This window comes from Phaenicophaeus curvirostris, chromosome W, assembly GCF_032191515.1.
Source record: "Phaenicophaeus curvirostris isolate KB17595 chromosome W, BPBGC_Pcur_1.0, whole genome shotgun sequence".
In the NCBI taxonomy this organism is placed as follows: domain Eukaryota; kingdom Metazoa; phylum Chordata; class Aves; order Cuculiformes; family Cuculidae; genus Phaenicophaeus; species Phaenicophaeus curvirostris.
In genome coordinates this window covers 89,214-105,200 of record NC_091430.1, presented here as the reverse complement: position 1 = coordinate 105,200, position 15,987 = coordinate 89,214, and the positions used below count along the sequence as shown (strand labels likewise).

General features: G+C 47.9%; 1 protein-coding gene across 1 annotated transcript in view; it reads left to right on the top strand.

Moving 5' to 3' along the window:
- The first annotated feature begins 1,700 nt into the window (after positions 1-1,700).
- The window catches only part of LOC138732924 (netrin receptor DCC-like), a 49,031-nt gene continuing 34,744 nt past the window's right edge, over positions 1,701-15,987 (top strand). Inside the window, 5 exon segments of the mRNA XM_069879705.1 lie at positions 1,701-2,136; positions 11,473-11,625; positions 11,628-11,750; positions 14,017-14,167; positions 14,377-14,513. Of these exon segments, the coding sequence (XP_069735806.1) occupies positions 1,701-2,136; positions 11,473-11,625; positions 11,628-11,750; positions 14,017-14,167; positions 14,377-14,513 (1,000 nt within the window).

The window sequence follows — 15,987 nt, the reverse complement described above, 5'->3', positions numbered from 1 at the left end:
ATTTCTCAGAGCAGGGGGCTTTTGGAGGAGAAGGACCTGGAGGTGTTGGTTGAACGTGAGCCAGCGGTGGCCCAGGGGGCCAAGAAGGCCAAGGGCATCTTGGCTTGGATCTCAACAAATTTAACTTTCTTTTTTCCGTCTCATTCGATGGTTTGAAAAGTCAAGTTGGGCCTCGAAGCCCACCCAGTTCCACCTCCGGCTGGATCGGGGGCTCCAAGCCCCATCCAAGCTGGCCTTGAAGCCCTCTGGGGATGGAGGAGAACCTGGGCCACCCTAATGTCTAGTCTAGAACTTCCCCCTTCCAAACTAAAGCCGTTCCCCCAAGTCCTGTCCCCCCCGTGAAAAGTCCCTCCCCAGCTTTCCTGGAGCCCCTTACGCTCCTGGAAGGCTGCTAGATGCTCTCCTTGAAGCCTCCTCTTCTCCACACTGACCAACCCCAGCTCGCCCAGCCCTCGGATCATCTTCGGAGCACAAGAGACCTCCAAGAGACCTCCAAGAGACCACCCAAGAGACCTCATGATGCCCATTCCAGGCTCTCCATGACCCCCACCCAAGAGACCTCGTGATGCCCATTCCAGGTGCTCCATGACAACCTTCCAAGAGACCTCGTGATGCCCATTCCAGGTGCTCCATGATGCCCATTCCAGGCTCTCCATGACACCCACCCAAGAGACCTCATGATGCCCATTCCAGGTGCTCCATGACAACCTTCCAAGAGACCTCGTGATGCCCATTCCAGGTGCTCCATGATGCCCATTCCAGGTTCTCCATGACACCCACCCAAGAGACCTCATGATGCCCATTCCAGGCTCTCCATGACACCCACCCAAGAGACCTCATGATGCCCATTCCAGGTGCTCCATGACGACCTTCCAAGAGACCTCATGATGCCCATTCCAGGTGCTCCATGACAACCTTCCAAGAGACCTCGTGATGCCCATTCCAGGTGCTCCATGATGCCCATTCCAAGCTCTCCATGACCCCCACCCAAGAGACCTCATGATGCCCATTCCAAGTGCTCCATGACGACCTTCCAAGAGAGTCCAGAGAATAAAATGGCTCTAAAGCTCCTGGAGAGTGTCTAGAGGAGGACACGGGAGAGCTCATCATGGTCCACAGCTTCCTCACCAGGGGAGGAGGAGGAGCAGGCGCTGAGCTCTTCTCTCCGGTGACCAAGGGCAGGACCTGAGGGAATGGCAGGAAGATGAGCCAGGCAGGGTTAGGTTGGACATCAGGAGAAGGTTCTTCCCCCAGAGGGTGGTGGAGCCCTGGAAGAGCTCCCAGGGCAGCAGGCACAGCCTGACAATGTTCCAAAATCAACATCCTTGGCCCCACGGTGTGAGTGTCGGGGTGTCCTGTGCAGGGCCAGGGGCTGGACTCGAAGATCCTTGTGGGCTCCTTCCAACTCGGAACGTTCTACGAGTCTATTCTCCACTTCGATGGTCTCCTAATTAAATCAACCTCAAGAGGTTTAGTGGTTTTATATGAGTTTCCATCTGAGTTGTACATAGTCGTAGAGGTTTTTAGCTTTCCTACATCTCCATGTTTTACACAGAAATAGGAAAATTGTCTTTCCTGAAAGAGTGGTGGAGCCTTGGAAGAGGCCACCTAGGGAAGCGGTGGAGTTCTGAGCCCTGGAGGGCTCCAAAAACCACGTGGGCCACGGTTTGGTAGGCACGGTGGGGTTGGGGTTGGACTTGATGATCGTAGAGGTCCTTTCCAGCCTTGATGATTCCATGAATCAACATTTCTTCTCCCATAAAAAAATACAGAACGAATATTTACTCCGTGTCTCTTGTGGTTTCGCCCTTTCAGGTTCGCAGACGAAGACTTTTACCTCACTGAGGTTCTTGGTGGAGCCTTCCGACGCCGTCACCCTGCGCGGGAGCAACGTGCTGCTCGACTGCGTCGCCGAATCGGACCGAGGAAGCCCCGTGGTCAAATGGAAGAAAGACGCCGTCTTCTTAAACCTGGCGGTGGACGAGAGGAGGCAGCAGCTGCCCAACGGGTCCCTCCTGATCCAGAACATCGTCCACTCCAGGCACCACAAGCCAGATGAAGGGCTCTACCAGTGCGAAGCGTCTCTAGAAGGCATCGGAGCCATCATCAGCCGGGCAGCTAAGGTGATGGTTGCAGGTAAGCAGGAACATTCCTATTTTTATTTCCAAACTTCTCTAGGGCACTGAACGTACAAATTCTTATGGTTTAGGAACTTCTTCATCCACGAGGAAGGACTCATTATGCACCTAATTGGAATTGGCAGCTTCTTTGTGTCTCCTTTAATATGTTTGTCTGGGAACACAGCAAAAGTTCTCAGATACCTGGTGACAAACCCCTCCAGCTCCTCGTTGACTCAACGAATTCCTTCGTAAAAGATGTTTGCTTGAGGTTTTATAGAGCCTCTTCGTCAGTCTGGAGAAGGATGTAGCGAGAGTCCTCGATCACCTCGTTATTGAGGAAAAAGGTGGTTGGAAAGACTTCAAATAAAAGCTAGAAAGGAGCTGGGAATCTCTTCGGAACCGACCCCAACACGGATGGGCTGGAATCATAGAATAGTTTAGGCTGGAAGGGGCGCGGACACCTCCCACCGGGTCAGGTTGCTCCAAGCCCCATCCAACCCAACCCTGAACCCCTCCAGCGATGAGGCAGCCCCCACTTCCCTAGAAAAGTGGATCGGTGGCCTCACCACCCTCCGCGTGAAGAATTTCTCCTTAACGTTTAGTTGAAACATCAATAAGCTTGATAATTATAGGTGCGGTTGAGCCCTGATGGGTGGAAGATCATGTTTGTGTCAATGGTAGGGATCCTCATTTTCTTAGTCTTCCATTTCTGCGCAAGATTCCGTTTTTCCGAGTTTTTTCTAGTGATGCGGATAGAAACGGGAATGGGAGCGCTGGAGAGAAACTCAGAGCTGCTTCCTTCTCCTACAAGAAGGACGTTGAGGTCCTTGAGGGTGTCCAGAGAAGAGCAACGAAGATGTTGAGGGGCTGGAGAAGAAGAGGAACGGCTGAGAGAGCTGGAGGTGTTTATCCTGGAGAAGAGGAGGCTGAGGGGAGACCTCATTGCTCTCTCCAACTCCCTGAGAGGAGTCAAGAATAAATAAGGATTAGGGGTCCGAGTTAGAGCTCAACAGGTTTTTCTCGTATTAGATTGTAATTAAAGAAAACGGGATCCCTCTATTCTTCATGGTCATAAGTGGAGGAGCAAGATCCCCTCAACATTAGGTTGGTCATCAGAGAATTTGTCAGCAGGCTGAGAAGAAGCCAGGCTAGATAAGGCTGTCGATTGCTCCACTGAGGTCCACTGAGATCCTGAGGGTCTCTTCCAACCTGGTGATTCTATGACTCTACGATTGCCGTTACGAGTGCAGCTTCTCCAGGTCTTGGTGCCCATGGCCACCTCCTGCAGAGACAGCCTGATCCTTCCTTCATGGACGAGGCACAGTGGATCTACCCACCAGGCAGTAAGTAAGACCTCTGAGTTCATCAAGCCCAACCGTCCCTGTCCACTAAAAATCAGATCCTGAAGCACTTCATCTACGCAGCTTCTAAACCCCTCCAGGAATAGGGATTCCACCACCTCCTGGGGCATCCTCTGCCTCCAAGAGGCTGAACCTGCAGCTGAGAGTGAGAAGAACTAAAGGCAGAGGGGTCCTTCTTGGCTCCAGAGCCTCCCGATGGGAGATGGCTTGAGGGAGGAGGAGAAGAGATGCTGTTTCTTTCCAGGCTTCGACTGTTGTCCCCCAGCAGCACCTTTGTCTTGAGAAGACGAAGAGGCTCCGTTTCCATAAAATCACGTCCTGACACGTCATCCCGAGGAGATGGTGGGATTTCGCTCGCTCAGGGTTTGAGCAGACAGAGGACGAGCCGACGCGGTGGGGAAAAAACCTTTCCTGGAAGGTCAACTGGTCATGGATCCACGGGCTGAGAGCCACCTCCAGTGCTGATGATCTATGAAACTCCATCATTTTAATTCCCTGGGACCTCGTGCCCTCGTTAACGGCGGCTGCTCCTTCTTCAATCCAATCTCCTCCGGTTCGGTCGCCGTAAATCTCCGCGGAATCCAAAGCGAAACCTTTCTCCTAAATGAACTTTGCTAATTAAAGCCGCGTTTCTAGGCAGGGCAAGGACGCGAAGAGGAGGAGCTCCCTGGGCAGCCCCTGAGGACCTTTTCAGTGAAGAAATTCTTCTCGATGTCTAATCTGAACCTCCCCTGGTGCAGCTTGATGCCATTTTGGGGAGGAGAGACCAACATCCACCTAGGTGCAACCTTCTTGCAGGGGCTTATGGGTAGATAAGGTCTCTCCTCAGCCTCCTGTTTGAGCTGGTGGGTCTCTTCCAAGCTGGTCATTCTATGATAAGGCCAAGGGCATCTTGGCTTGGATCAGACACGGCGTGACCAGCAGGTCCAGGGAGGTTCTTCTTTAAACTGGAGGGGGCGAGATTTGCATGAGATTTTGCGAAGAAATTCTTCACGCTGAGGGTGGGGAGGTCCTGGCCCAGGTTGCCCCATCCCTGGAGGCCTTCAAGGCCGGGTTGGATGAGGTTTGGAGCCCCCGATCCAGCGGGAGCCTCATCCAACCCGGCCTCGGACCCCTCCAGGGATGGAGCAACCACCTCTTCTCTGAGAAACCTGGTCCAGGACCTCTCCGCCCTCCCAGAAAAACTTCACTTCCTAAGATCTCGGCTCATCTCCCCTCTTTCCGCTGGGCTCTTCTGCCTGCGGCGTTCTTCTCATCCCTCGTTTGGATGAGCCTTCTCTTCTCCAGGCTGAACAACCCCAACTCTCTCAGCCTGTCCTCAGCGTAGAGGTTCTCCAGGCCCCAAATCATCTCCATGGTCTCCTTTGGACTTGCTTCAACAGATCCATGTCCTCCCTGTGCTGAGGATTCCAGAACTGGATGTAGGACCCCAGGTGGGGTCTCACTAGAGAGGAGCAGAGGGGTTGAATCCCCTCCCTCCCTCTGCTTTGGGTCCCCCTGCTCTGGATGCAGCCCAGGACACGGTTGGCTCTCTGGGTTTAGGAATGGTTGGACTCGATGATCCGATGGGTCTCGTCCAACCTGGTGATGATTCTACGATTCTACAACATCTTCGACTGGATCCGCTTGCTCAGAGCCCCATCCGACCTGACCTTGAATGTTCCCAGGGACGGGAACCTCCTGAGGTTCTCTCAAGCTCCGTTCTCCAGCTTCTCAAGGTCCTTCTGGATGGCACCACGTCCCTCGGGGACGTCAACCTCACCACCTAGTGAGGAATAGATGGTGCGTATGGTGGTTTTGGAGACTTGATTGACGTACAACCACGCAGAAAGAGTTGAAGCAAGGAATTATAGAGTGGGTTAAGGAAAGGACCTTCAAGATCATCCAGTTCCAACCCCGCGGCCATGGGCAGGGACACCTCTGGCACTGAAACGATTCGAATAATTAGCGTTTATTATGCTGGTGGTTTGAGGCAAAAAAAAAAAAAGGAAAATCCTGGAACTGAGAAGCTGTCGGCGTTTCCGAGATCAACTCGATTTTCATGGGTTTATAATTCATTCCTCAAAGCTCACCTGGGCCGGTGGCTGGTCTCCAAGATCTTAAGTCAGAAATGAAGAGTCCACAGAGGAATTTTCCATCCCCTCTCTTAAAATCGAAGAATCATGGAATGGGTTGGGTTGGAAGGGAGCTTCAAGGTCGTGGAATGGCTCGAGGTGGAAGGAACTTAAATTTCATCCCGTTCCAACCTCCTTCCGCTGGATTGGGTTGAACATAAGCCCATCCAGCCTGGACTTGGCCACCTCCAGGGATGGGGCATCGTTACGTGCCGTGAGTAATTGGAGATGAGTCATTTTGGAGAGTTTCTCCACTCTTCCCGTCGTGTTTTACGACCGAGCCAGAGGGGTTTTTTTTAGCAGAGCGTGTTCTACAAATATTTATCGACTTTGGAGCTCATGGAAGACCTTCCAAGCAGGCAGGAAGCCCAAATAAGACAATATGAAGCTATAGGAGGCGTTATGTTCATTTTTTTTTATTTATTTCCTCATTTAAGATGGAAGAGGGGAGGTTGAGATGAGATTTTAAGAAAAAATATTCTCCTGGGAGGGTGGGAAGGTCCCGGACCTGGTTAACGATGAGAGAAAATGGGATCAAGCTGCACCAGGGGAGGTTCAGATTAAACATCAAGACCAATTTCTTCATCAAACGGGTCCTCAGGGGCTGCCCAGGGAGGTGGTGGAGTCTCCATCCCTGGAGATGTTTAGAAGATGGATAAAGAAGGTGCTCAGGAATCATTTTTAGAGGTGGACTTGATGATCTCGAAGGTTTTTTCCAACCAAACGATTCCGTGAGCCAGCGGGAGGTGTCCTTGCCCACGGCAGGCGAGCTGGATGGGCTTTAAGGTCTCTTCGTACGTCAATCGTTCCATGATCCTCTGATTCTACGGAAAACTCACTAGGAAAACACCCAATCAACAATAAAACCCATCAAAAACCCACAGAAAATAATAATAAAATAATAAAAACCCACAGAACCATCAAGATTTTGGGGTTAGGTCCAAATTTCTATGGAAATAGGATAGAAATGATAGAAAAAGCAATTAAAGAATAAAAATAATTGGGGGAAGTGGGCGCACGCTACATTTATTCATTTATCTTATCTGGAATCCTCAGTAGAAGGACATGGAACTGTTGGAAAGGGTCCACGTGAGGCCACCAAGATGATCTGAGGGCTGGAGAAGCTCCGGTATAAGGCCAGGCTGGGAGAGTTGGGGTTGGTCAACCTGGAGAAGGCTCTGGAGAGACCTTAGAGCAGCTTCCAGGGCTGAAAGGAGCTCCAGGAAAGCTGGGGAGGGGCTTTCTACGAGGACACGGAGCGATGGGACAAGGTGGAACGGCTTGAAGTTGGAAGAGGGAAGGTTGAGATTAGATTTTAGGAAGAAATTCTTCAAGTTGAGGTTGGTGGGACCCCATCCCACGTTGTCCAAGGAAGCTGTGGTTGCCCCATCCCTGGAGGGCTTCAAGGTTGGGTCGGATGGGGCTTGGAGCTCCTGATCCAGCGGGAGGTGGCCCTGCCTGGGGCTGGGGGTGGAACTGGATGGGCTTGGAGGTCCCTTCCAACCCAAACCAGATGCTCCAGGCTGGGGGGAGAAGATTTCTCAGCCTGAAAAATCTGACTTTTCATTAAAATCGGATGGAGAAGGTCGGTCCCAACCCCCCTCCCTCCACATAATCCTCCCCTCTGCCTCCGGAGGAGTTTTAACGAGATCCTCGTTAATCCCGGAGCGCCGTGTAATTCAACAAACTCGGACGCAAGCAAGAGCTCATCCCAACCTCTTTCTGCCTCCGGGTTTCGACGTAGGTGCAAGTTTAAGAGTTTTAATGCGATTTTTTTGATTTTTATTTTCAGTTTCCCTCCCGTTATTATCCTTTTTTTTCCATTAGTGGCTCATCCCGTTATATAACGACTCTTTCTAATCTTCCTTAGCAAGAGAAAAATAATAATATTGAGCTCGTAGATGCGTCTTCCAGGGCGACGTGGCCCAGTTTTTCTCCCCGAGGCAGGAAGGTTGATTTGATGCTGGAATAAAATATTTGGAGGTCGTTGCTCCACGGTTGCCGTGGTCGCTAACGATTCGTGTTGCTAAAAGTCGCCCTCGCGCTTCGTTAAGTCGTAAAATCCCGAGGTTGGAGAAGACCTTTGGGATCCTCAAGCCCAACCGTGTGACTTGGCGCTTCAGAGGGACTCGTGGCCTCTGGGTTTGGGGTGAAGGTGGATTCCGGGAAGAGGGTTTGGGAGCGACGAGGGAAGCGTCGAAGCTTAGAGTCATGGAATGGGTTGGATGGGACCTCGAAGCCCACCTAGTTCCACACCTCCCACTGGTTCAGGACCTCCAAGCTCCATCCAACGTGGCCTTGGACACCTCCAGGGATGGGGCAGCCACCTCTGCTCCTCGCCCTCAGCGTGGAGAAGTTCTTCCTTGATCGAAATCTTCCCCCTCTCCAATTTAAAGCCGTTTCCCCTCGTCGTGTCCTTCCAAGCCCTCGGAAAAAGCCCCTTCCCACCTTTCCTGGAGCCCCTCTCAGCGCTGGAAGATGCTCCTTCTCTTCTCCAGGCTGACCAACCCCAACTCTCTCAGCCTGGCCTTGAGCATTAAATCCAACTCTGGACTCAATGCTCTGTGGCTTCTCTAGAAAACAGCCCGAGCAGAGAGCTGGTTGCTCATTCCTTTGAGAGACCAACTCTCAAGACCAAGATGCCCTTGGCCTTCTTGGCCACCTGGGCCACCGCTGGCTCCTGTTCAACCAACCCCCCCAGGTCCCTCTCCTCCAGGCAGCTTTCTAGCCAGACTTCTCCTAGGCTGGAGCTGCTCAGGGTTGTTGTGCCCCAAGTGCAGGACCCGGCATGTGGCCTTGTTAAACCTCATCGAAAAATCATAGAATCGTAGAATCGTGGAATTGTGGAATCATGGAATCGAAAAATCATAGAATTGTAGAATCGTAGAATCATAGAATCGTGGAATTGTGGAATCGTAGAGTTGTAGAATCTTAGAATCATAGAATTGTGGAATCGTAGACTCATAGAATCGTGGAATCAAAGAATCAGAGAATCATAGAATCGTAGAATCGTAGATTCATAAAATCGTAGAATCGTGGAATCATAGAATCATAGAATCCTGGAATTGGAGAATCTTTGAGTCATAGAATCACAAATCATAGAATCACAGAATCATAGAATCGTAGAATTGTAGGATCGTGGAATCATAGAATCATGGAATCGTAGATTCATAGAATCATAGAATCGAAGAATCGTGGAATCGAAGAATCATAGAATCATAGAATCACAGAATTGTAGAATCATAGAATCAGAGAATCATGAATCGTTGAATCATAGAATTGTGGAATCGTAAAATCGTAGAATCGTAGAACCATAGAATCGTGGAATCATAGACTCATGGAATCGTAGAATTGTAGAATCATGGAATTGAAGAATTGTAGACTCTTAGAATCGTAGAATCATATAATCATAGTAATCGTAGAATCATAGAACCATAGACTCATAGAATCATGGAATCGTAGAATCATAGAATCATAGAATTGTTGAATCATAGAATCAGAGAATCATAGAATAGTAGAATCGTAGAATCATAGAATCACAGAATTGTAGAATCGTAGAATTGTAGAATCATAGAATTGTAGAATCATAGAATTGTAGAATCATAGAACCATAGAATCATGGAATCGTAGAATCATAGAATCACAGAATCGTAGATTCATAGAATCATAGAATCGAAGAATCACAGAATCGTAGAATCATAGAATTGTGGAATCGTAGAATTGTTGAATTATAGAATCGTAGAATTGTGGAATCATAGAATCGTATATTCGTAGAATCATAGAATCATGGAATTGTGGAATCGTAGAATCATAGAATCGTATAATCATAGAATCATAGAATCGTAGAGTTGTAGAATCATAGAATCGTAGAAACACAGAATCACAGAATCTTAGAATCATAGAACTATGGAATCATAGAATTGTGGAATCAAAGAATCGTAGAATCACAGAATTGTAGAACCTCAGAATCATAGATTCGTAGAACCTTAGAATCATAGAATCGTAGACTCATAGAATCGTAGAATCGAAGAATCACAGAATCATAGAGTTGTAGAATCGTAGAATCGTAGAATCGTAGAATTGTAGAATTGTAGAATCATAGAATCATAGAATCGTGGAATCGAAGAATCACAGAATCGTAGAATTGTAGAATCATAGAATCACAGAATCATAGAATCACAGAACCATAAAATCATAGAAATGTAGAATCAGAGAATCAGAGAATCGTAGAATCATAGAATCGTGGAATCGTAGAGTCATAGAACCAGAGAATCACAGAATTGTAGAAACGTAGAATCATAGAATCGTAGAATCGTGGAATTGTAGAGTTGTAGAATCGTAGAATCATAGAATCGTAGAATTGTAGAATTGTAGAATCGTAGAATCATGGATTCGTTGAATCATAGAATTGTAGAATCATAGAATCGTAGAATCACAGAATCTTAGAATCATAGAATGGTGGAATTGAAGAATCATAGAATATTAGAATCGTGGAATCACGGAATCGTAGAATTGTAGAATCTTAGAATCGTGGAATCACAGAATCATAGAATTGTGGAATCTTAGAATCATAGAATTGTGGAATCATAGAATTATAGAATTGTGGAATCCAAGAATCGTAGAATCATAGAATTGTAGAACCTTAGAATCATAGAATCATAGACTCATAGAATTGTAGAATCGAAGAATTATAGAATCATAGAATCGTAGAATCGTGGAATTGTAGAATTGTAGAATCTTGGAATTGTGGAATTGTAGAATCATAGAATCGTGGAATCGAAGAATCACAGAATCGTGGAATCGAAGAATCACAGAATCATAGAATTGTAGAATCATAGAATCATAGAATTGTAGAATCGTAGAATCATAGACTCACAGAATCACAGAATCTAGAATCTTAGCATCGTAGAATCCCTAGAATCGTAGAATCATGGAACGGTTGGCTTGGAAAGGTCCTTGAAGCCCATCCCATTCCAACTCCGTGCCGTGGGCAGGGACGCCTCCCAGTGGATCCGGCTGGTCGAGGCCCCGACTTTGAAGCCGGAATTAAGCGTACGATTTCTCGCTGTGTCCTCTTCTGCCCTGGGCTGCTCTTGAAACGCTTGGCGGGTCCCCCTCCTCGGCTTCTCGGACCATCTCGCTCTCCTTCCCTCTGTGGGAAATGGCTTCCGCTTCCGTCTCGCCAACCCTGAGGGGCCCCCAACGTCGCGTATCGAATAAAATATCTTCTTAATATTAATTTTATTGTAATATCGAAATCCTTCCCCTCGAATCCTTCTCGTTAGGCTGGTAGCGAGTCCGAGGAGTGGCCGGGGAGGCGATTTTGGAGCTGGGAGCGCGGGGATGGGATGAAGGGAACGGCTTGAAGCTCAAAGAGATGAGACCTTGAGAAGAAATGTCCTCCTAGGAGGGCGGGGAGGCCCTGGAAGGGTTTTTCCTGAGAAGCTGTGGTTGCCCCATCGCTGGAGGTGCTCAAGGGCAGCTTGGATGGAGCTTGGAGCCCCTGATCCAGCGGGAGGGATGGATCTGGATGGGCTTTGAGGTCCCTTCCAACCCAACCCATTCTACAATTCTCAAAAAAATTTGCTCTGGGTAACCTCAACCAGGTCCTCCTTGCATCAGCGTGAAGAATTTCATCCTAACACCTCATCTAAGTCTTCCCCCTTCCAATTTCAAGCCAGGACCCCTCATCCCGTCACTCCAGGCCCTCAGAAAAAGCTCCTCCCCGTTGGGTGAAGCATGAGACGTCCTCGTAGATCATCTTCCATTTAATTTATTTTGGAATTCCCACCACGCCAGCTCGTAACTTGGATTTCCAGCAGCTCCAAAATTGCTTCAAGGGGTTGGGTTGGTTTTTTTTTTTTTTTCTTCTTGCAGGACCTCTGAGGTTCCTTTCCCAGACGGACTCGGTCACGGCTTTCGCGGGAGACACCGTCCTCCTCAAGTGCGAAGTGGTGGGGGAGCCCGCGCCCACCGTTCACTGGCAGCGAAACCAGGAGGACCTCATCCCTCTGGACGCCCGCGTGGCCGTCCTCCCTCCGGAGCTCTCCAGATCAGCAGGATCCAGCACGGAGACAGCGGCGTCTACAGGTGCTTGGCCAAGAACCCCGCCAGCTCCAGGACCGGCAACGACGCCGAGGTCCGAGTTTTAGCAGGTAAGACCTCGATCAACCCCCTAAACCACCTTTAGGAGCCCGGATGGTTCATCTCACTTGGGTTCCTTCAAGTCGCACGTTCTTCTTCATCTGGAGAAGTTTAGAAGCAGGTGGGTTCCTCCCTTGGGAGAAGAGCCCAGCTCCCTCTTCTCCACAAGGCTTCCAACCCAACCCATTCCATGATTCTAGTGAAGCCTTCAACCTCCGTTAGCAACAAACGAGCTTGAGGTCTTCTCCAAGCGGTTGGATGGTTCTACGACTCTAGAAAGATGTTTTATAAAGAGCTGGGGCCTCGCGGGCTTCTCCATCATGAACCTGGTGGCCGTAGATGCACGCGGAGCAGACGCTTGATGGTCCTTGAAGGTCCCTTCCAGCTCCAGAAATTTCATCAGCTGGAAGTGAGGAGGGTCAGAGAAGCTCTAGGTGGAACGTCAGGATCATCGAGGAGAAGAGAAAGAAGAAGAGGAGGAGGAGGAGGAGGAGGAGGAGGAGGAGGAGGAGGAGGAGGAGGAGGAGGAGGAGGAGAAAGAAGAAGAAAAAGAAGGAGAAGGAGAAGGAGAAGGAGAAGGAGAAGGAGAAGGAGAAGGAGAAGGAGAAGGAGAAGAAGAAGAAGAAGAAGAAGAAGAAGAAGAAGAAGAAGAAGAAGAAGAAGAAGAAGAAGAAGAAGAAGAGAGGGACGGAAAGGAAAGGAAAGGAAAGGAAAGGAAAGGAAAGGAAAGGAAAGGAAAGGAAAGGAAAGGAAAGGAAAGGAAAGGAAAGGAAAGGAAAGGAAAGGAAAGGAAAGGAAAGGAAAGGAAAGGAAAGGAAAGGAAAGGAAAAGGAAAGGAAAGGAAAGGAAAGGAAAGGAAAGGAAAGGAAAGGAAGAATAGAAAAGGAAAGATAAGGAAGAAAAGAAAAGGAAGAAAAGGAAGGAAAGGAAAGAAAAGGAAAGGAAATAAAAGGAAGAAAAGAAAAGGAAGGAAAGAAAGGGAAGAAAAGGAAGGAAAGAAAGGGAAGGAAAGAAAAGGAAGGAAAGAAAGGGAAAGATAAGGAAGAATAGAAAAGGAAAGAAAAGGAAAGGAAAGAAAAGAAAAGGAAGAAAAGGAAAAGAAAAGGAAGAATAGAATAGAAAAGGAAAGAAAAGGAAGAAAAGGAAAGAAAAGGGAAGGAAAGAAAGGAAAGAAAAGGAAAGGAAATAAAAGGAAGAAAAGACCAGGAAGAAAAGAAAAGGAAAGATGAGGAAGAAAAGGAGAGGAAAGAATAGGAAGAAAAGAAAAGGAAGGAAAGAAAAGGAAAGAAAGAAAGAAAAGGAAAGAAAAGGAAGGAAAGAAAAGGAAGGAAAGAAAAGGAAAGAAAGGAAAGAAAAGGAAAGAAAAGGAAGGAAAGGAAAGGAAGGAAAGGAAAGAAAAGGAAAGAAAAGGAAGGAAAGAAAAGGAAGGAAAGAAAAGGAAGGAAAGAAAAGGAAAGAAAAGAAAATAAAGGAAAAGGAAAGGAAAAGGAAAGGAAAAGGAAGAAAAGGAAAGGAAAGGAAAGGAAAGGAAAGGAAAGGAAAGGAAAGGAAAGGAAAGGAAAGGAAAGGAAAGGAAAGGAAAGGAAAGGAAAGGAAAGGAAAGGAAAGGAAAGGAAAGGAAAGGAAAGGAAAGGAAAGGAAAGGAAAGGAAAGGAAAGGAAAGGAAAGGAAAGGAAAGGAAAGGAAAGGAAAGGAAAGGAAAGGAAAGGAAAGAAAGGAAAGGAAAGGAAAGGAAAGGAAAGGAAAGGAAAGGAAAGGAAAGGAAAGGAAAGGAAAGGAAAGGAAAGGAAAGGAAAGGAAAGGAAAGGAAAGGAAAGGAAAGGAAAGGAAAGGAAAGGAAAGGAAAGGAAAGGAAAGGAAAGGAAAGGAAAGGAAAGGAAAGGAAAGGAAAGGAAGAAGGAAAGGAAAGGAAAGGAAAGGAAAGGAAAGGAAAGGAAAGGAAAGGAAAGGAAAGGAAGGAAAGGACAAGGAAAGGAAAGGAAAGGAAAGGAAAGGAAAGGAAAAGAAAGAAAAGGAAGAAAAGAAAAGGAAGGAAAGGAAAGATTCTTCAAGTTCTTCCACTCCTCATCTCCTAACTCGCCACTTTCTCTTCTCTCACCGTATTTCACGGCCTCATCGAACCGTTGGCTTGGCTTGGGTTGGGTTGGGTTGGCTTGAAGGGACCTCCAAGCCCATCGAGCTCCACCTCCCGCTGGCTCTGGAGCTCCGGGCGTCCCCAGCGAGGAGAAGGCTTCGTTGGGCTGGGGAGGACCTCGACGGCTTCGTCTTCCCTTGCAGATCCAGGGCTCGCCAGGCAGCAGTTCTTCCTGCAGAGACCGTCCAACGTGGTGGCCACGGCAGGAGAAGACGCCGTCCTGGAGTGCTGCGTGGCCGGGTCCCCCCCCCCCACCTTCACCTGGCTGCGAGGAGATGAAGTTCTCCCCCTCAGGTAAGGAAGGAGGAACCCTGAGAAGGTGCAAGGAGCTTCTTCTCCCTCTGGACTCACCTCTGGTGGGACCAAGCCTTGGATGGTGGGTTTCATCCTGGTTCCTCACCTCGAGAAGGAGGTTGAGGACGTCCGGAGAAGAGCAACGTCTCTGGAAGGACACGCCTGAGGTGTTTCTCTTAACGAAGGCGCTAACGTAACGATGTTTTCAGGTCCAGGAAATACTCGTTACTGGCCGGGAGCAACCTCCTCATCTCCAACGTGACGGACGCCGACGCCGGGACCTACACGTGCGTGGTCACCTACAGAAACGAGACCAGCAGCGGCTCGGCTGAGCTCTCGGTGATGGGTAAGCTCGTCAACCTCTCCCATTTCAGTTTTCGTGGTCCATAAGTCCCTTTCTCGAGAATTTTGGGGCTTCCAGCTCCTCGAGTCGCTTCGATTCCCACCCTCGGAAGCCAGAAGGTTCGCCGTCTCCTGAAGAAAAGTCAACGAGTTTAGGGTCTTCTCAAGGATGGAGGGCTCCAAGCTCCATCCAAGGTGGCCTTGAAGGCCTCCAGGGATGGGGCGGCCACCACTGCTCTGAGGAACCTCGACCAGGAGCTCCTCAGCCTCCCAGGAGGACCTTTCGAGCTAAGGGCTCGTCTCAAGGTCCCCTCTTGAAGCTTCGAGGTGTTCTCCGGGTCTTATCAGTGGGACCTTTGATCAAGAGGCCTTCAGAGCTTGCTGGAGGCTCTTTCCAGAGTGGAAGAGGCTTGAAGGTCTCCTGCGTGGAGGCTTCTCTTCTCCAGGGTGAAGAACCACGAGTCCCTCAGCCCCTCTCAGCCTGTTTTTATGTGGTGATAAGATACGGTGGGAAACGAGGTGGGATGGAAGGAGAGAAGAGAGAAGAGATGAGAGATAAGAGAGAAGAGAGAGAAGAGAGAAGAGAGAAGAGATAAGAGATAAGAGATAAGAGAGATGAGAGAGATGAGAGAGATGAGAGAGATGAGAGAGATGAGATAAGAGATAAGAGATAAGAGATAAGAGATAAGAGATAAGAGAGATGAGAGAGATGAGATAAGAGATAAGAGATAAGAGATAAGAGATAAGAGATAAGAGATAAGAGATAAGAGATAAGAGAGATGAGAGATGAGAGATGATAAGAGATAAGAGATAAGAGATAAGAGATAAGAGATAAGAGAGATGAGAGATGATAAGAGATAAGAGATAAGAGATAAGAGATAAGAGATAAGAGATAAGAGATAAGAGAGATAAGAGAGATGAGAGATGAGAGATGAGAGATGAGAGATGAGATAAGAGATAAGAGATAAGAGATAAGAGAGATGAGAGATGAGAGATGAGAGATGAGAGATAAGAGAGATGAGAGATGAGAGATGATAAGAGATAAGAGACATGAGAGATGAGAGATGAAAGATGAGAGATGAGAAGAGATAAGAGATAAGAGAGATGAGAGATGAGAGATGAGAGATGAGAGATGAGAGATGAGAGATGAGAGATGAGATAAGAGATAAGAGAGATGAGAGATGAGAGATGAGATAAGAGATAAGAGATAAGAGATAAGAGATAAGAGATAAGAGAGATGAGATAAGAGATAAGAGATAAGAGATAAGAGATAAGAGATAAGAGATATGAGAGATGAGATAAGAGATAAGAGATAAGAGATAAGAGATAAGAGATAAGAGATAAGAGATAAGAGAGATGAGAGAGATGAGATAAGAGATAAGAGATAAGAGATAAGAGATAAGAGATAAGAGAGATGAGAGAGATGAGATAAGAGATAAGAGATAAGAGATAAGAGAGATGAGAGATGAGAGATGATA